The sequence below is a fragment of the Symphalangus syndactylus genome, chromosome 10 (genome assembly GCF_028878055.3).
Source record: "Symphalangus syndactylus isolate Jambi chromosome 10, NHGRI_mSymSyn1-v2.1_pri, whole genome shotgun sequence".
In the NCBI taxonomy this organism is placed as follows: Eukaryota; Metazoa; Chordata; class Mammalia; order Primates; family Hylobatidae; genus Symphalangus; species Symphalangus syndactylus.
In genome coordinates, this window is record NC_072432.2 from 17,499,627 (window position 1) to 17,519,334 (window position 19,708).

The 19,708-nt window shown below is 46.8% G+C and overlaps 1 protein-coding gene across 8 annotated transcripts in view; it reads left to right on the top strand.

Annotated features, from left to right (window-relative positions):
- The first annotated feature begins 4,766 nt into the window (after positions 1-4,766).
- The window catches only part of DCLRE1C (DNA cross-link repair 1C), a 58,383-nt gene continuing 43,441 nt past the window's right edge, over positions 4,767-19,708 (top strand). For 2 of the 8 annotated variants that reach the window (XM_055296519.2, XM_055296518.2), the window contains exons 1-3: positions 4,767-5,292; positions 10,729-10,780; positions 14,600-14,684. In XM_055296519.2, coding sequence (XP_055152494.2) covers positions 5,082-5,292; positions 10,729-10,780; positions 14,600-14,684 — 348 coding nt within the window. In that variant the 5' untranslated portion in view covers positions 4,767-5,081. Of the gene's footprint in view, positions 5,293-10,726; positions 10,781-12,197; positions 12,309-14,232; positions 14,354-14,599; positions 14,685-19,708 lie in introns of those variants that run through there. The other 6 variants (XM_063610076.1, XM_055296520.2, XM_063610075.1 and 3 more) reach the window with 6 other exon arrangements.

Here is a 19,708-nt window from a genome sequence, read left to right on the forward strand (position 1 = left end):
CTACTAAAAATACAAAAAAAAAAAAAACATTAGCCGGGCGTGATGGCGGGCGCCTGTAGTCCCAGCTACTCGGAGAGGCTGAGGCAGGAGAATGGCGCGAACCCAGGAGGCGGAGCTTGCAGTGAGCCGAGATCGCGCCACTGCACTCCAGCCTGGGTGACAGAGCGAGACTCCGTCTCAAAAAAAAAAAAAAAAAAAGAATAAATTCCTCATATATTTAAAAAAAAAAGATATACGGTTTTTCCTGTTTTTGTTTTTTTTTTCTTTTGAGACGAAGTCTCGCTCTGTCGCCCAGGCTGGAGTGCAGTGGCGCGATCTCGGCTCACTGCAAGCTCCGCCTCCCGGGTTCACGCCATTCTCCTGCCTCAGCCTCCTGAGTAGCTGGGACTACAGGCGCCGCCACCACGCCTGGCTAATTTTTTGTATTTTTAGTAGAGACGGGGTTTCACAGTGTTAGCCAGGATGATCTCGATTTCCTGACCTCGTGATCCACCCGCCTCGGCCTCCCAAAGTGCTGGGATTACAGGCGTGAGCCACCGCGCCCGGCCAAGATACATGTTTTGAACGTAGAGCCATCAGGACTTGTAAAATTGTTGAATGAAAGAAAGGAGCAACTGTGTGCTGGAGCCAGCTCATTAGAGCTCTGGAGACTCAGTAATTAAATTTTTAGGAATTTTTTTGAGCTAGTTGTTAAATACAAGCCATGAGCTGGAGTCAGTGAAGATGACAAGGGCCTCGGGCACCTGCCCAAAACAAAACAAAAACACAAGCCATATTACAAATTAAATTATATAAACTTCTGAATAAATGAGTCATACTAAAACAAAGGCAATACTTAGTAAAGCTAAAAACAAAACAAAAAACGATTTACTTACAACTCCCAAATTTCTCTCTTCAGCCCGGTCTTTCTCTGAACTTTAGGTTTGTATATCAATGTATATTCAACATCCACTTGGTTGTACAAAACAACCTCCCCAAACACCTCCCTGCCAAAACAAAAACAAAAACCCTGCTCCTTCTTCATGTCTTTTAGTAGATGAGGCCTAGAGCCCTCTCTTTCCGTGTCCATCAGTGCAACCTGCTGGCTTTATAGCTTCTACTCAAGCCATCATAATTTTTCTCTTTTCTGGTAATTACAACCGTCCCAACAGCTCTCTGTGCCCCCTCTATAGTCTGTTGTCAACACAACAGTCAACGCAATCTGTTTAAAACCTAAGTCAAGGCCGGGCGCGGTGGCTCAGGCCTGTAATCCCAGCACTTTGGGAGGCTGAGGTGGGCGGATCACGAGGTCAGGAGTTCGAGACCAGCCTGGCCAATATGGTGAAACCCCATCTCTACTAAAAATACAAAAGAACTAGCTGGGAGTGGTGGCGTGCACCTGTAGTCCCAGCTACTTGCGAGGCTGAGGCAGGAGAATCGCTTGAACCCAGGAGGTGGAGGTGGAGGTGGCAGTGAGCCAAGATCGCGTCACTGCACTCCAGCCTGGGCATAGAGGGAGACTCCGTCTCAAACAAAACAAAACAAAAAAACCTAAGTCAAATTATGTCAGTCCTCTGCTCACAACCCTGCAGTGGCTTCCCATCTTATGGAGAGTGAAAACCAGAGGCTATACGTGGTGAGCAAAGCCCTGTAAGATTTGCTCACAACACCCTCCCTCCTTCCTGTGTAGCCCCAGATCATTCTGCTGCAGCCACACTGGCCTAACAGTACCTAGCACATAGTAGGTGCTAAAGGGATATATTTTGAATCAGTATATTTCATCACTGCCCCTCCAATGCTGTGGAGGCAGCATGGCATGGTGGCTAGCAGTGTGTGGTCAGACAGCACAGTATCTAACAGTGTGGTGGCCTCCTTGGATTTAAATCTGAGCTCTACTTACTAGTAACATGACCCTGGACAAGCTACTTAACCTCTGTATCCTCAACTGGCAAATGAGGACAGAAAGTGTACCTATCTGATGGGCAGGTAGGATGTGAAGATGAAATAATAAGTATAAAACACTGATAACATCTGGAACTACATAAATGGTAGACAGTAATTACTTCCATTAGAATGTACACTCCCACGTCCACAGGGATTTTTGTCTGCTTTTTTATTTTTATTTTTATTTTTTTGAGACAGGGTCTCTTTTGTCATCCAGGCTGGAGTGCAGTGGCGCCACCTTGGCTCACTGCAACCTCTGCCTCCGGGTTCAAGTGATTCTTGTGCCTCAGCTCCCAAGTAGCTGTTATTGTAGGTGTACCACCACACCTGGCTAATTTTTTTTGCATCTTTAGTAGAGCTGGGGTTTTGTCATGTTGGTCTTGAACTCCTGGCCTCAAGTGATCCACCTGCCTTGGCCTCCCAAAGTGCTGAGATTACAGGCAGGAGCCACCAAGATGGGCCACATTTTTTGTCTACTTTGCTCACTACTGTAACTTTAGTGTCTAGAACAGTGTCTGATACACAGTAGATGGTCAGTGAATGAATACATTTGCTGAATGAATTAAGCTTCACCATCACATTTCCTGCAGTATTGCGGCAGCTTCCTACCTGAATTCCTGCCCCAGACTTCCTGAGTGTTGTGTTTTTTTGTTTTGTTTTGTTTTGCTTTTGAGATGGAGTTTTGCTCTTGTTGCCCAGGCTAGAGTGCAATGGTGCAATCTCGGCTCACCGCAATTTCCACGTCCTGGGTACAAGCGATTCTCCTGCCTCAGCCTCCCGAGTAGCTGGGATTACAGGCCCCAGCCACCGTGCCTGTCTATTTTTTTTTTTTTTTTTTTTTTTTTTTTTACTAGAGATGGGGTTTCCCCATGTTGGTCAGGCTGGTCTCGAACTCCTGACCTTGGGTGATCCACCTGCGTCGGCCTCCCAAAGTGTTGGGATTATAGGCATGAAACACCACACTGGCCCTGAATGTTCTTTAGACATGAATCCAGTGGTTCTCAAACTTTAGGATCCATCAGAATTACCCAGAAGGTGTGTTAAGCTGCAAACTGCCAGGCCCCACTCTCCCAGAGTTTCTGATTCGCTAGGTTTGGTCTGGGCTATGCTTACCTATCTTGCCTATTTTCTATCCTGTCTTTCTCTTTGTCCTGACTCTATTTCCCTTTGTTTGTACTGTATCCATTGTGGAAAGAGGAGGAGATAAATAAGTGAGCAAATAAGTAAGATCACAAGCATTATCTTGACCTGCCTTTCCTGGAGCTCCACCATGAGATTCTTCGGACACTAGACTCACAGCAGAATTTGTTGTTAGGTCTCCATAACCCTGCCAGGGCAGCTGTTCCCATGTGTTCTAAGACAAACCATCAAAGGTGTTGCCAGTAGTATACTAGCAGGATATTTTACCTCAATGAGTGATTATGTTGTGTATACCTTTCCAGGTCACCCCTCCTCCCCCTCCTCAAGATTTCATGGAAATCTGTATTTGAATAGAACTCTGAGTATCATGACTACAGGAACAAGCTGACATTCACTAGGGATGTCATTCTGTTTTGTGTTGTGTTGTTTTTTTGAGACAGAGTCTCTCTCTGTTGCCCAGGCTGGAGTGAACTGGCATGATCTAGGCTCACTGCAACCTCCGCCTCCCGGGTTCAAGTGATTCTCCTGCCTCGGCCTCCCGTGTAGCTGGAATTACAATGTGCCGCCATGCCCGGCCGATTTTTGTATTTTTAGTAGAGATGGGGTTTCACCATGTTGTCCAGGCTGGTCTTGAACTCCTGACCTCAGGTGATCACCTGCCTCAGCCCTCCAAAGTGCTGGGATTACAGGCATGAGCCACTGCGCTGGGCTGGGATGGCATTCTGATTCCTGATTTCCCTGGTCAGAAATCTTTGTTCCTGGATTTATTCTCATGTTACCTTGCGTCTCTGTGGAAGCATTTATTTGCCATATTCTGCAAACATGTTGTCCCCAGATAGATTGAATGCTACCCGAAGGTTTGTCACCGTGCTGTGCACAAAGCGGGACTTCAAGTGTTATGGAGGCCTGGAAAGCCAGGTACAATGGCTCACCCAGCACTTTGGGAGGCCGAGGTGAGCGGATCGCATGCGGCCAGGAGCTCGAGACCAGCCTGGTCAACGTGGTGAAACCCCGTCTCTGCTAAAAATACAAAAATGAGCCAGGCCTGGTGGTGCGTGCCTGTAGTCCCAGCTACTCTGGAGGCTGAGGCAGGAGAATCGCCTGAACCCGGGAGGCGGAGGTTGCAGTGAGCCGAAATCACGCCACTGCACTCCAGCCTGGGCGATGGAACTAGACCCCAACTCAATAAATAAATAAAACAAAGCAAAAGTGTTCTGGGTTGTTTGTGTTTAATTATACTAAGGAGATTTGATAGGAAGGAGCACAATAAATGTCATGGTGATTATTTGGTTTATTGTAATACAATAAATGAAATACAATAAAAGGTTTAACCTTTTTATAAAGTTGCTTTGGTTGTTGAAAAATTTTAGACCTTTCCTCCCTTTTTTTTTTTTTTTTAAATACATCATTCTAACTTCCTAAAAGTACAGCTCAAAAAGGTGGGGGCCCAGGGGAGAGACCAGCAGCGAAGACATTATTGGGATCTTATTTACCCCAAGATCACGCAGAGATGACTTATTCAGTTTGTAGATTATATAAATGGAAGAGGGAATTAATAGTTACTGAATCTACCATGAGTCAGATGCAAACTTTCTCATACAATCCTCACGGTTATCCCAGAAGGTTAGAAATTGGGAACAGAAGAGAGAGGGCGGGGAACTGAGCTTGGGTTTCAGGCTAGCAGCAGACAAGCAGGAAGCGGAACGAAGAATGATTTCTAAGCGCAGCTCCGCAGCCCACTCACCTCGTCGGCTGGGGCCACCTGCTCTGGGAGTTTCGATTTCCCTTCCCGCGACTGCACCTGCACAGACATGGGCAACGCCTTACCAAAGCAACACTTGTGTTTGTTTGGCGGGAATGAGCCTTGCACCGGGCAGGGCTCAGGGCCCACCGCGTGCAGCGCAGCGCGGGTGATTTAAACCCAGGCAGCTGGCGCCTAGAACCCGACCGGATGCTCCTTGACTTTGCCCCCGGTCTCCAGACTCCTCTGATTGGACGTGGCTGCATTCGGCCGCCCAATGGCGAGGCGGCGCGCGGCTTCCCGGAAGTGGCGGCGCGGTCAGGGCTGGCCTTGGCTTCAGCTGCGGTTTTGGGGTCAGGACGCTGGGATCGGCGGCGCTATGAGTTCCTTCGAGGGGCAGATGGCCGAGTATCCAACTATCTCCATAGACCGCTTCGACAGGGAGAACCTGAGGGCCCGCGCCTACTTCCTGTCCCACTGCCACAAAGGTGAGTGAGGGCTGCGCGTCGCCCGCTCCCGGGGCGCTGGGGGCTGGAGAGAGGACAGGAGGGGGCCAGCCCTGGAGCAAGGAGCTGCAGCCTGTGGGATGCCAGCCAGGGGGCGGCCAGCACACACCTTGTCCCAGTCGGGCTCTTCAGCCTCTCAAAGGCTTCATCTATTTTCGGATCTGGTCAACGCGGCGTAACGGCGCCTGCCAGTTGCGCCCCAGGCCGGCTTGGTCAAGCACTGCTAGTAGGTTCTCTTGGTAGCTTTGCTGGTGGCCGATGATCAGAGATTGGCGAGGGTTAGTACTTCCTCAGATCCTCGCTACCATGTATGAAGAAAACAAGTTTCAGATCCATTTGACCACACCCTCAAACATTGGTCAGCAAGCAGGAGACTCAGACATACACACAACTGTGAAACAACCCGCCTAAGAGCTCCACGAAGTGCAAGCTCCCTGGCCTTTGGATGTTCTATCCGTATCCAATATGAAAGCTTCGTTCTAGTTTAGGATGGAGGGATGTTTCCCTTCTAGATGGTATCAGGCAACCAGAAGAGCTACTATGATTTCACAGCTGGATCCTTTCACAGCTGGATCCTTTCACAGCTGAGCCGATTTAGAGATTAAGGTTAGAGTGTCGCTGATGCTCCAAGCAGAGATTGGAGCTAATTTCCAGAGTTTAAATACCGCTAACTTGACAACCATTGTTCATTTTCACTTCTATTGTGCTAAAAAGTCACTAACTTTTACCAGCGAAAACAGTTTAAATGCTCATTATGCTAATTCGCCCAGCCATTAGTGTTAATTGGAGAAAATGATAAACGGATGAGTTGCTGCCTCCTGCTGTGTGGCCTTGCAGCGTGCTGGAGCAGGAAGCTCCCACTACCCTGTGGAGTCAATCAGTGTAACAAACCTATCTGTACATGCGCAGTGGGAAAGTGTTTTAAAGTAAATTACAGGTATCCAAACACAGCCTTTCCTCACAGGGTTGGTGTGAAGGCCAGCTATGTTGTTTTGTGTGTGGAATCAATCACTTGGACTATAAATTGTTGAAGTTACTGCTTCTGGGAAATGTCTCTCCTTTTTTTTTTTTTTTTTTTTTTTTTTTTTTTTTTTTTTTTTTGAGACGGAGTCTCGCTCTGTCGCCCAGGCTGGAGTGCAGTGGCGCAGTCTCGGCTCACTGCAGGCTCCGCCTCCCAGGTTCACGCCATTCTCCTGCCTTAGCCTCTCCGAGTAGCTGGGACTACAGGCGCCCGCCACCACGCCCGGCTAATTTTTTTTTTTTTTTTTTTGTATTTTTAGTAGAGACGGGGTTTCACTGTGGTCTCGATCTCCTGACCTCGTGATCCGCCCGCCTCGGCCTCCCAAAGTGCTGGGATTACAAGCGTGAGCCACCGCGCCCGGCCGTCTCTGCTTTTTTTCCGCAAAGCCACCAGTGATTTCTCTTTAATGAGGAAAATCTGGACCTCTTCTCGTGCGTTGCCATATTAGCATCGTGCACCTCTTTGAGCGTCTCCTTCTTTTTATTTTTTTGGAGACAGGGTCTCCCTTTTTCGCCCAGGCTGGAGTACAGTGTGGTACATGCTCTCTGCTCAGGTAGTTGGGACTACAGGAGTGAGCCACCATGCCCAGCTAATTTTTGTATTTGTATTATTATTTTGAGATGGAGTCTCCGTCACCAGGCTGGAGTGCAGTGGCGTGATCTCCGCTCACTGCAACCTCCGCCTCCTGGGTTCAAGCGATTCTCGTGCCTCAGCCTCCCAAGTAGCTGGAGTTACAGGCATGCACTACCACACCCAGCTAATTTTTGTATTTTTAGTAGAGATGGTGTTTCACCATGTTGGCCAGGCTGGTCTCGAACTCCTGGCCTCAGGTAGATCCACCCACCTTAGCCTCCCAAAGTGTTAGGATTACAGGTGTGAGCCGCTGCACCTGACACATTTCTGGTTTTGTTTTTCATTGAGAATCCACTGCTGGACGAGGATATGCCTATTTTTACTTTTTGTGTAGAGTTGCACTGGAGTCTCTGAACTCAAAATGGGCTAGCCAGGCTTAAAGTATACTTCCGAAACTTGCACTTCGTGTTTAGGACGACTGAGTTTGGAGAAATAATTCATCTAAAGGAATTTGAAATCACCATAAGTTTGTGCATTAAGCCAGAAATGGACTCTTCCCTACTGTTGAACAGTCTATAACAACTTTTTCTGTTCTCTGACCACATGTGGATCTGCTTAGTCAACCAGGACATAAACTCATCAAGGGTGAAAACTCAGCTTCTGCTTTTGGAGGTTTCTCACGTTGCCTTCTGTTGGCTTTTAACCTTTTTGGGACACAGGCTTCTTTGATTATGATATGGACTATCTCCACAAAATCCATATGTTGAAGCCCTAACCCCCAAAGTGACTGTATTTGGGGCTGGGGCTTTTAGGAGGAAATAAGTTTAAGTGGAGTCATACCGTGGTGTCCTACTCTGACAGGATTAGTGCCCTTACAAGAGAAGGAAGAGAGAGGGCGCTGTGTCCTCATGCGGGGCCTAGGAAAGCCATGTGAGTGCATAGTGAGAAGGCGGCTGTCTGTAAGTTAGGAAAAGTGCCCTCCCCAGAAACCAAATCGCCCCACATCTTGATCTTCCCAGCTTCCTGAACTGTGAGAAATACCTTTTTGGTGTTGAAGGCAACCAAAACACTACCTTTCCTTACGGGGTTGGTGTGAAGGCCAACTATGGTCTCTACGGTATCTTGTGATAGCAGCTCAAACATGAGAAACTGTGTGAACTCTCTTGCTAGAAAAAATGCATGGAAACTCATCCACATCACTTTTTTTTTTTTTTTTTTTTTTTTTTTTGAGACAGGGTTTCACTCTGTTGCCCAGGCTGGAGTGCAGTGGTGCGATCTCGGCTCACTGCAGCCTTCACCTCCTGGACTCACCCAGTCCTCCCACCTCAGCAAGTACTCCCACCTAAGTAGCTGGGATTACAGGCATGCACCATCATGCCTGGCTAATTTTTCTATTTTTTATAGACAGACAGGATTTCTCCATGTTGCCCAGGCTGGTATCGAACTCCTGGGTGCAGGTGATCCACTCACCTCAGCCTCCCAAAGTGCTGGGATGACAGGTGTGACTTACCACACTCAGCCCCACATCACATTTTGATATAATTCAGAGTAGGCTATGGACCCACCTGATGCTTATTTGTGGGCCATCTGGAAGCCAATGCTGTGTGCAGGGTGGGCTTTACTAAGCATCATCAGTAAGTTCTGGAAGATGAGAGGACCCCCGAGACCTGAGATAGTGGCCCAGGGTTGGGGAAATCCCCTTGAGGGGGCAATTTACGATGGTTGCCAAGGAAAAGGAAAATCTCCCTGGAAAAGCAGAACTGGGTGCAGTTCCAGCAGCACAAAGCAAACCCATCCAGTTCTTCTGACTACCAGTTGGAAGGGGCCTCAGGGTGGTGAGGATGGGGGACCATGATGCACCCTGCAGGGTGCTGCCTGCTTAGTCAGTGTGGGAGCAGGATGCAGAGTCTGGGTTCAGCTTCCTCTTTGCCATGGCGCAAACTCTTTGAAAACTCCAATTACGGAGAGTCCTGCCCAGGGATATACCCATAGGCCCTAAAAGACTGGACCAGGTATCCCTTGAGGGAATTTACCCACTGGGAGACAGGTGGACTCTCCCGGAGGCATATATACAATCAAGGGCTGCCAAGTGACATGTGGTGACTGCTCTGCTTTCATTGGGTCTAGTGATGGCCACATATAAATTGAGGGTGTGCTTGTGTGTGTGTGTGTGTGTGTGGTGGTGCTTGTGGTAATTAGAGTTGGTTTGGTTTAGCTAAACAATTTATTGTTCTTGTTTTTTTTTTTTTTTTTTTGGTTATTTATTTATTTTTGAGATGGAGTTTCACTCTCGTTGCCCAGGCTGGAGTGCAATGGTGCAATCTCAGCTCACCGCAACCTCTGCCTTCCGGGTTCAAGTGATTGTCCTATCTCAGCCTCCCAAGTAGCTGGGATTACAGTCATGCGCCACCACGCCCAGCTAATTTTGTATTTTTAGTGGAGACGAATTATCTCCTTATTGGTCAGGCTGGTCCCGAACTCTCGACCTCAGGTGATCCACCTGCCTTGGCCTCCCAAAGTGCTGGGGTTACAGGCATGAGCCACCGCGCCCGGCTGTTTGTTTTTGAGAAGAAGTCTCGCTCTGTTGCCCAGGCTGAAGTGCAGTGATAAGGTCTTGGCTCACTGCAACCTCTACCTCCCATGTTCAAGTGATTCTCCTGCCTCAGCCACCCGAGTAGCTGGGATTATAGGTGTGTGCTACTATGCGTGGCTAATTTTTGTATTTTTAGTAGAGATGGGGTTTTACCATGTTGGCGAGGTTGGTCTTGAACTTCTTTTTTTTTTGTTGTTTTTTTTGAGATGGAGTCTCGCTCTGTCGCCCAGGCTGGAGTGCAGTGGCGCAATCTCGGCTCACTGCAAGCTCCGCATCCTGGGTTCATGCCATTCTCCTGCCTCAGCCTCTCCGAGTAGCTGGGACTACAGGTGCCCGCCACCACGCCCGGCTAATTTTTTTGTATTTTTAGTAGAGACGGGGTTTCACCGCGGTCTCGATCTCCTGACCTGGTGATCCGCCCGCCTCGGCCTCCCAAAGTGCTGGGATTACAAGCGTGAGCCACCGCGCCCGGCCTGGTCTTGAACTTCTGACCTCAGGTGATCCGCCTGCCTCGGCCTCCCAAAGTGTTGGGATTACAGGCATGAGCCACCATGTCCAACTGGTTTAGCTAAACAATTTAGAGCTGTTTGATCATTGTTGTCTAGGCCTTTACTTGCTAAAGATTCAGAATATATTGGAATGCATGATGTACTTAATGTAGTACTCGGTCTAATTGCTACCTTTCTGTTTTCTGTGTCAATGTGGAGGGCTGTGGAGCAAGTCTTTGTGGATAGTAATATTCCCCTTTCAATCCATCACAGTAGGCTGAGAAGGTGACAAAACTTACTCTGAACCTGAGCGATTTCCTAGCAGACTCCATGGACACGAACTTGAAGTTCTAGATAGACGGATTCAAGTGGCAGGAAGTGAATGGGTCACATAGAGCGTGGCTCGAAGGATGGTTGGATTGAAGTGAAGTAAGAGTGGAGGGCTAGAAGCAGTTCTCATTCTTCTGTGGCTGCCCAGAGTGATGTAAACTCTGGCCTATGATGCACGGAATCACTCTCCTTTTAAATGGACTTGGATGGCTCAGAAATGGGCAGCCTGTCCTTTTCTGAGAAGGATTCTTCACTTACAGAAGAAAGAGCTCTTAGCCCATGTGAATCAGTTCTTATAAAAGCAAACCTCATGGGTTTTCTCTTGAAGCTGAAAAAGAAGACGACTGTTTCCCTTGGGCTAAGGAATCGTCTGGAAAAAACATATTTATGAGTTTTTGTTCTTTTGTTTTTAGATCACATGAAAGGATTAAGAGCCCCTACCTTGAAAAGAAGGTTGGAGTGCAGGTAATTTATTTTGCTACTTGTGTGTGTGTGTTTTTAAGCAAACATTTTAACTGAGAGATAACAACTGTACAGAAAAGTACATACATCCAAGCATATAGTCATTTATAAAATGAACACATCACTCAGATTAAGAAATAGGACAGTACCAATATCCCAGACCCCTCCTACCTCCCAACTAATTGCCTCTTCCCAAAGGTAACTTCTATTCTGACTTTTGTCATCATGGGTTAGCTTTGGCTATTTGTGAACTTGACATATATATATATATAGAATCCTACCAAATACACTCTTAAAAAAAAAAACAACAACAGCAACAAAAAAAAAACAGAGATGGAGTTTTGCTATGTCGCCCAGGCTGATCTCAAACTCCTGGCCTCAGGTGATCCTCCTGCCTCAGTCTTCCGAAGGGCTGGCATTATAGATGTGAGCCACTGGCACCAGGCCCCAAATATACCCTTTTATATTTGTTTTACTTTACTTAACTTTGTATTTGTGTGATTTATCTGTGCTGCTAGGTACAGCAATAACTCACTCCATGTTATTTCTGTAAGAGTATATGAGAGAGAATGGCTGTTCCGTTGTAAAGGATCATGTAATACTGGATTTTTTCTTAAAGCTGAACTATTAGATGCTTTTCTTGCAGCTATTGCCTACATCTAAATTCCCACTTCTCAAGATACATATTTGAAAAGGGCCAGTGGATGTCAGGCTTCTCTGCTAATTGATAGCAATAGTCTGTCTTCTTGATAATGATAGCTAATATTTATTGAATACTTACTGTATCTGGGCACTGTATATTTCTTAGTTCAACAATTTTTTTTTTTTTTTTTTTGTAGAGACGGGGTCTTACCATGTTGCCCAGGCTGGTTGTAAACTCCTGGCTTCAAGTGATCCTCCCATCTTGGCCTCCCAAAGCCCTGGGCTTAAAGGCATGAGCCTTTGCACCTGGCCAATAATTTTTTATTATTTTATTTGTATTTACTTATTGACTTTTCTGACAGGATCTTGCTCTGTCGCCCAGGCTGGAGTGCAGTGGCATGATCTCAGCTCCCTGCAACTTCTGCCTCACAGGTTTGAGTGATTGTTTTGCCTCAGCCACCCGAGTAGCTGGGATTATAGGCACCCGCCACCACGCCCAGCTACTTTTTGTATTTTCGGTAGAGTGGGGTTTTACCATGTTGGCCAGGCTGGTCTTGAACTCCTGACCTCAAGTGATCTGCCTGCCTCAGCCTCCCAAAGTGTTGGGATTACAGGCATGAGCCACCACTCCTGGCCTCAATAATTTTTTTTGGTCGCCTGTGATGTGTCGGGCATTGTACTGGAGGTGGAGAATGTATTAGTGAGCCACACAGATGCAAGGCTCTGCCCTCTTGTACCTGACATTTTCATTAGAGCTTCTTGATAACCTTTTGAATAGATACTACTATTATTTCTATTTTACAGATGAGGAAACTGAGGAACCAGAGAGGTTAAATTAGTTGCCCAGTGTCACACAGCCAGTAAGTGGCAGGACCAGGATTCCAGCCAGGTCTGTCTGATTGTAGAGCCTATGTATCAGTCATCCGCTGCTGTGTAACAAATTACTTCAAAATGGAGTGACTTAACACTGATCGTGTCTTATTGCTCAGTTTCTGTGGGTCAAGGATTGACAGGGTAGAGTGGGAATGGTTTCCCAGCTCAGGTATCAAACATCAGTGAGCAGAGTCTTCAGATAATGTCAGCCCCATAAGATCTGAAGACTCCCTCATCCATGTCTGATACGTGGGCTGGGAAAACTCACACAGCTAGGGGCTAGAACCATTTGGCACGTCTTTTTTTGTTTTTCGAAACAGAGTCTAACTGTTGCCCAGGCGGGAGTACAGCGGCGTGATGTTGGCTCACTGCAGTCACTGCCTCCCAGGTTCAAGCAATTCTCCCAGCTCAGCCTCCCAAGCAGCTAGGACTACAGGCATGTGCCACTAAGCCCAACTAATTTTTGTATTTTTTAGTAGAGATGGGGTTTCACCATGTTGGTCAGGCTGGTCTCAAACTCCTGACTTCAAGTGATCTACCCGGCTTGGCCTCCCAAAGTGCTGAGATTAGAGGCGTGAGGCATCTCTATCTCTAAAAGTCTCTTTAGGCCAGGCGTGGTGGCTTAGGCTTATAATCCCAGCACTTTAGGAAGCTGAGGTGGGAGGATGACCTGAGCCTAGGAGTTTGAAAGCAACCTGGGCAACATAGGGAGACCTCGTCTCTACAGAAAATATGAAAAATTAGCCAGGTGTGGTGGCATGTGCTGTAGTCCCAGGTGCTCAGGCTGCTGAGAGGGGAGGATAGCTTGCATTCCAGCCTGGGTGACAGTGAGCTCCCCTCCCCCTAAAAAAAAATCTCTTTAGCATGAGTCCATCAGGATAGCCAGACCTGTTAAATGGAGACTCAGGGTTAAAAAGCGTATGTCCTAAGAGAGAGCTAGGAGGAAGTTATACTGCCTAGAGATCTAAACTCAAAAGCCATGCAATTACTTCCACCACATTCTATGGTGAAGGTAATTACAGAAAACTGCCCAGGTTCAAGGGGAGGGAACATAGACCCCGCCAGTCAGTGGAGGAATTTTAATATCTATTTTGTAGGGAGAGCATGTATGGATGGTGTATATCATTATGTGGCCATCTTTGGAAAATACAATCCACTGTAGACTATATTCCTAACCTCTAAATGATAGAGTTAAATTGCAAAAGTTTATTATGGGCTGGGCGTGGTGGCTCATGCCTGTAATCCCATCACTTTGGGAGGCTGAGGTGGGTGGATCAGTTGAGGTCAGGATATTGAGACCAGCCTGGCCAACACGGTGAAACCCCGTTTCTATTAAAAATACAAAAAGTTAGCTGGGCGTGGTGGTGCACACGTAGTCCCAGCTACTCAGGAGGCTAAGGCAGGAGAATCGCTTGAACCCCGGAGGCGGAAGGTTGCAGTGAGCCGAGATCGCGCCACTGCACTCCAGCCTGAGTGACAGATCAAGACTCCGTCTCAAAAAAACAGAAAAAAAAAGTTTATGGTGAAATTAATTTCTGTTCATTAAAAAAAAAAAGAATAGGCTGGGCGCAGTGGCTCTCGCCTGTAATCCCATCACTTTGGGAGGCCGAGGTGGGTGGATCACCCAAGGTCAGGAGTTCGAGACCAGCCTGGCCAACGTGGTCAAACTCCATCTCTACAAAAATAAAAAATTAGTCCGGCATCATGGTGCGCGCCTGTAATCCCAGCTACTCGGGAGGCTGAGGCAGGAGAATCGCTTGAACCTGGGAAGTGGAGTTTGCAGTGAGCCGAGATCACGCCATTGCACTCCAGCCTGGGTGACAGAGCAAGACTCCGTCTCAAAAAAAAAAAAAAAAAAAATATACAGTAAAAAAGCAGAAGTTTCTGTTCCCAACACACCTTTTCCAGAGGTAGCGTAACGTGTGGTGGTATCTTTCCAGACACACCTGATCACATACAAGCGTGTATTTCCAAGTAACAATGGTGAGGGACCGCTGTTGGAGGAGGTCCAGGGACACCATGTTTCCACCCCCACCTTGTGCTCTTGATGGCACTGAAATGGTGCGCATAGGCGTGTTGGGAGTGACTCTAACAGATTTTGTGCCAGCGTAGTTTCTGAATTATTAGATGTATGATGAAATAGATTTCATAACCATGCCCGGCTAGTATTTGTGTTTTTAGTAGGGATGGGGTTTCACCATGTCGGTCTCAAATGAAGTTATTAGACGTATGATGAAATAGATTTCTTAGTCACCAAGATGGCTCATTTTGGATTGTACTGAAAGTTTTTTTCTTTTTTCCTTTCAGCTTGAAGGTTTATCTATACTGTTCACCTGTGACTAAGGAGTTGTTGTTAACGAGCCCGAAATACAGATTTTGGAAGAAACGAATTGTAAGTTTCATTTTTTTAATAACTTAATTTTTTTTTAAGTGGGAAGTATTTTTAGAGGTAGATTGACAAAAACATTGCCTCAGTTTGTCACATACTACAGTTATCCACATTAATTAGAATATTGAGTCTCTGGCCGGACATGGTGGCTTACACCTATAATCCCAGCACTTTGGGAGGCCTTGGCGGGCGGATCACTTGAGGTCAGGAGTTCATGACCAGCCTGGCCAACATGGTGAAACCCTGTCTCTACTAAAAATACAAAATTTGGCCAGGTGTGGTGGCACACACCTGTAGTCCCAGCTACTTGGGAGGCTGAGGCAGGATAATTGCTTGAACCCAGGAAGCAATGGTTGCATTGAGCTGAGATCATGCCACTGCACTCCAGCCTGGGCAATATAGTGGGACTCCATCTAAAAAAAAAAAAAAAAAAAAAAAAAAAAAATTAAGTCTGTTGGCATTGAACAATATGGCAGAAGTCAACATTTGGTGGTGGTTGATATGTTTTCCTTGTTCCTCAAGAGTGAGATCTAGGTCTTTAGTTTTGTTTGTTTAATCTCATTGACCCTCTTGCTAAGATGCATTTTAATATTTTCTTTTTTTGAGACGGAGTCTCGCTCTGTCGCCCAGGCTGGAATGCAGTGGCGCAGTCTCGGCTCACTGCAAGCTCCGCCTCCCAGGTTCACGCCATTCTCTTGCCTCAGCCTCTCCGAGTAGCTGGGACTACAGGCGCCCGCCACCACGCCCGGCTAATTTTTTTGTATTTTTAGTAGAGACGGGGTTTCACCGTGGTCTCGATCTCCTGACCTCGTGATCCGCCCACCTCGGCCTCCCAAAGTGCTGGGATTACAAGCGTTAGCCACCGCGCCTGGCCGCATTTTAATATTTTCTATTTTTTGTTTTGTTTGTTTGTTTTTGAGATGGAGTCTCATTTTGTTGCCGAGGCTGGAGTACAGTAGCTCAAACTCAGCTCACTGCAACCTCCGCCTCCTGGGTTCAAGCGATTCACCTGCCTCAGCCTCCCAAGTAGCTGGGATTACAGAATCCCGCCACCATACCCGGCTAGTATTTGTGTTTTTAGTAGGGAGGGGGTTTCACCATGTTGGTCAGGCAGGTCTCAAACTCCTGACTTCAGGTGATCCACCCACCTTGGTTCCACCCACTTGGTTCCATGTGGGTCCACTTGGATCCACTCCCAAAGTGTTGGAATTACAGGTGTGAGCCACCCCATCTGGCCACATTTTAATATTTTAGAGTGTAAAGTGTTCATTAACATAATTGCTAAATCCTTTTATTTAAATTGTGGGATACAGTAAGAAAAATAAACATAAATTACAGGCTATCATAAGGAAGAGATGACAGCTAGAAGAATACAGATAGAATGGGTAACTTTCGGTCTGGCAGAATAAAATGCATCTGTCCAAGTAGTCAAGGGAAGTCAAGGGGAGAAAAAAGTCTGGTGCATAGAAAATGCAAAGAAGGCAAAAAAAAGTCCGATTATAACAGTGATTACTATATATAGGAAAGGATTTAATTCTACCTTTGATCAAAAGACAAATTCTCAGTTTAAGTTAAAAAAATTAGACAAATCTGGCTGGGCCCAGTGGCTCACGCTTGTAATCCCAGCACTTTGGGAGGCCGAGGCAGGCGGATCACCTGAGGTCAGTTGGAGACCAGCCTGGCCAACAGGGTGAAACCCCATGTCTACTAAAAATACAAAAAACTGGGCGTGGTGGCGGTGCCTATAATCCCAGCTCCTTGGGATGCTGAGGCAGGAGAATCGCTTTAACTTGGGAGGCGGAGGTTGCAATGAGCCGAGATCGTGCCACTGCACTCCAGCCTGGGTGACAGAGCGAGACTCCATCTTCAAAAACAAAAAAATTAGACAAATTCATCAGTATTAGTCTACAAGAGACATAGATAAAACAGAAGGATAAATACAGGTTGAAATTTGAAATTTGGGGGGAAGAAAAAGGGAAAAAATTACTAACCAATTAGAAGGCAAAAATGTCAGAGTGGCAGTTTTTAATATCAGAAAGTAGACTGGAAGGCAAAGAAAGATAAGGTTTGAAGAGTGTGTTACTCCTAAAAGGAACCATGGGTCATATGGACGTATGTGCGATTGACAAAGTAGCGTCCAACTGAAGTAGAAACTGCGAGAACCTGTCACCCAGTGCTTGATCTGAGGAGAACCACTGTGAGTTAACAGAATGCGAGTTCATTATATGGATTAGGTTTTAAATCATTGTGGGAGCTGGCAGAGCAGTTTGTCCCAGTGTCACGAACAGTCTGTTAACTTTTTTTTTTTTTTTTTTTGAGATAGTCTCACTCTGTCACACAGGCTGGAGTACAATGGTCTGATCTCAGCTCACTGCAACCTCTGCCTAATGGGTTCAAGCAATTCTCCCTGCCTCTGCCTCCCTAGTAGCCGGGATTACAGGCCTGAACCACCACACCTGGCAAATTTTTATATTTTTTTAGTAGAGATGGGGTTTTGCCATGTTGGTGAGGCTGGTCTTGAACTCCTGACCTCAGGTGATCCTCCCGCCTCAGCCACCCAAAGTGCTGGGATTACAGGTGTGAGCCACTGTGCGGGGCCTCTGTTTGCTCTTAAGTTGCTTACAGCCAGTGCCTCCCTCCTGCCCACATTTGGGCAAGCTGACAAAAAGGCCATGCCTGCCTTAGCACTGAGGTGTAGTTCAAACCAGGCATGTCCAGGCCCACCCTGCACCACAGTGGAAACTGGGGCTACCTGGTCCTACTACTCTCTCTCAAGCCACAGGAAACACTTCTGTCCCCAGCTCAGGGACTGCACTGCCCTCCCCGAAAGTCCTGTGATGTGACTGAAGTTTTCTTCTCATTCTCTGTCATGTGTGTGCTCACGTGTGCTGGTGTGTATGGTGTCATCCACCTCAACATCTGACCTTTGATTGGGAAGGGGATTTGTCCTCCCTCTGCAGAGCAGTCACAACAGCAGGGCTGTTCCTGTTGTCTCTGGCATTCAGCTTGAAGTTGCTACAGGTCAGCCTGGCCAGCAGTCAGGAAGGAAAGCTGGAAGAGAAGCGGAGGGGAACAGAGACAAACTGGAAGGCAGAATGGCCCACTAGAGCCCAGCAGGACAGACCGAAACCCACTTCTGTCTCTCACTTCCTCTGGCCTCAATAGTGCTGGTCTCCCGCTTTGGCTCTGAGGCACGTGCACCTGTCCCAGGACTTGGAGGAGCTGCACACAGGCACCCAGCACAAGCTAGTGTTGCTGCGGCCCTGCCCCAGTCTCTGAGTTAAGCCAGAAGGTCAACAGTGTTCATGAGCTGTTACCATTTCTGGTGCCCTTCAGAGCATTAAAAAAAGCCTGCTAGTCCACATCTGCCTTCCGAATGTTTACTGTGGGCAACAACATGGAAAGGGGTTCTAGGAAATAGTTCCAGCTTAGATGAGTTGACATAGTACAAACAAGGCCACCGCAGAATCAGGGCGAGAAATAGGAAATCAACAATTGTCACTGAAGAGCTTAACACGCCCCTCCCAGTTGCTGAAAGAAGGAGGCGGGAAACAAGATGCAGAAAATGTGTAAATGTGGACTAATAAACAGAACTTGAAACCCAAGGAAGAAAATAGTATTTTGGGGGCTGCTCATGACATTTACAAAAACTAACCGTGTACTGTGTTATGAAAGAAGGCAGCGATGTTGGAGATCAGAAACAAAGGGACAGCTAAAATCTTCCCATATACGTGGAAACTAAATGAGTCCAATAACTAACTCTTTGGTTAAAAAGGAAATTGTACAATAAAGAAAACATACAATATGTAGAACTGATATGGCTAGGCTTGGGGGCTCACATGTGTAGTCCTAGCACTTCGGGAGGCCAAGGTGGGACAATTGTATGAGTCCAGGAGTTCGAAACCAGCCTGGGCAATACTGCAAAACCCCATGTCTACAAAAAAAACTTAAAAATTAGCCTGGTATAGCAGCGTGTACCTGTAGTCCCAGCCACTCAGAAGGCTGAGGCAGAAAAATCACTTTGAGCCCCGAAGTTTGAGGCTATAGCAAGCTGTGATTATGCCACTGCACTCCAGGCTGGCTAACAAAGCGAGAGCCTGTCTCAAAAAAAAAAAAAAAAAAAAAAAAAAAAAGAATAAATAAAGGAGCTGATGGACAATGGAAACGTGGCATGTCAGAATGTGTGGAACATAGCTAAATTTGTCCTTGAAGGGGAATTGATAGCATTAAATAGATATATTAGAAAAGAGGCTGGGCGCAGTGGCTCACACGTGTAATCCCAGCACTTTGGGAGGCTGAGGCAGAGGGATCACCTGAGGTCAGGAGTTTGAGACCAGTCTGGCCAATAAGGCGAAACCCCATCTCTACTACAAAACATTAGCCAGGCGTGGTGGGCGCCTGCAGTCCCAGCTGCTCAGGAGGATGAGGCAGGAGAATTGCTTGAACCCGGGAGGCAGAGGTTGCAGCAAGCTGAGATCGCACCACTGCACCCCAGCCTGGGCAAAAGAGCGAGACCTATCTCAAAAATAATAAAGGGGGAAAAAGCCATTTCATACATGAAAATGTAAGAATCATAAAGACAGTAACTGAATCTAGCAGTGTTAAATAGTACATCATGAATAAGATGTTTTATTCCAGAAATGCAAAAATATTTTAACACCCAAACCTTAGACACTATAAGTTTTAGGACATTAGTGGACTAAAAAGGTGAAAAATCACATTGATCTATTCATCAGATACTTACTGAATGCCTCTCATGGGCTAGTCTGTGTTCTGATGGCAGGGGGAAATGTACCAGGGAGCGTTCTGCAGCACTTAGAACTAGTGCATGAGGCTGGGTGTGGTGGCTCACACCTATAATCCCAGCACTTTGGAAAGCCGAGGTGGGTGATCCTGAGGTCAGGAGTTCGAGACCAGCCTGGCCAACGTGGCAAAACCCTGTCTCTACTAAAAATACAAAAAAATCCTTGCGTAGTAGCGGGCGCCTGTCATCCCAGCTACTTGGGAGGCTGAGGCAGGAGAATCGC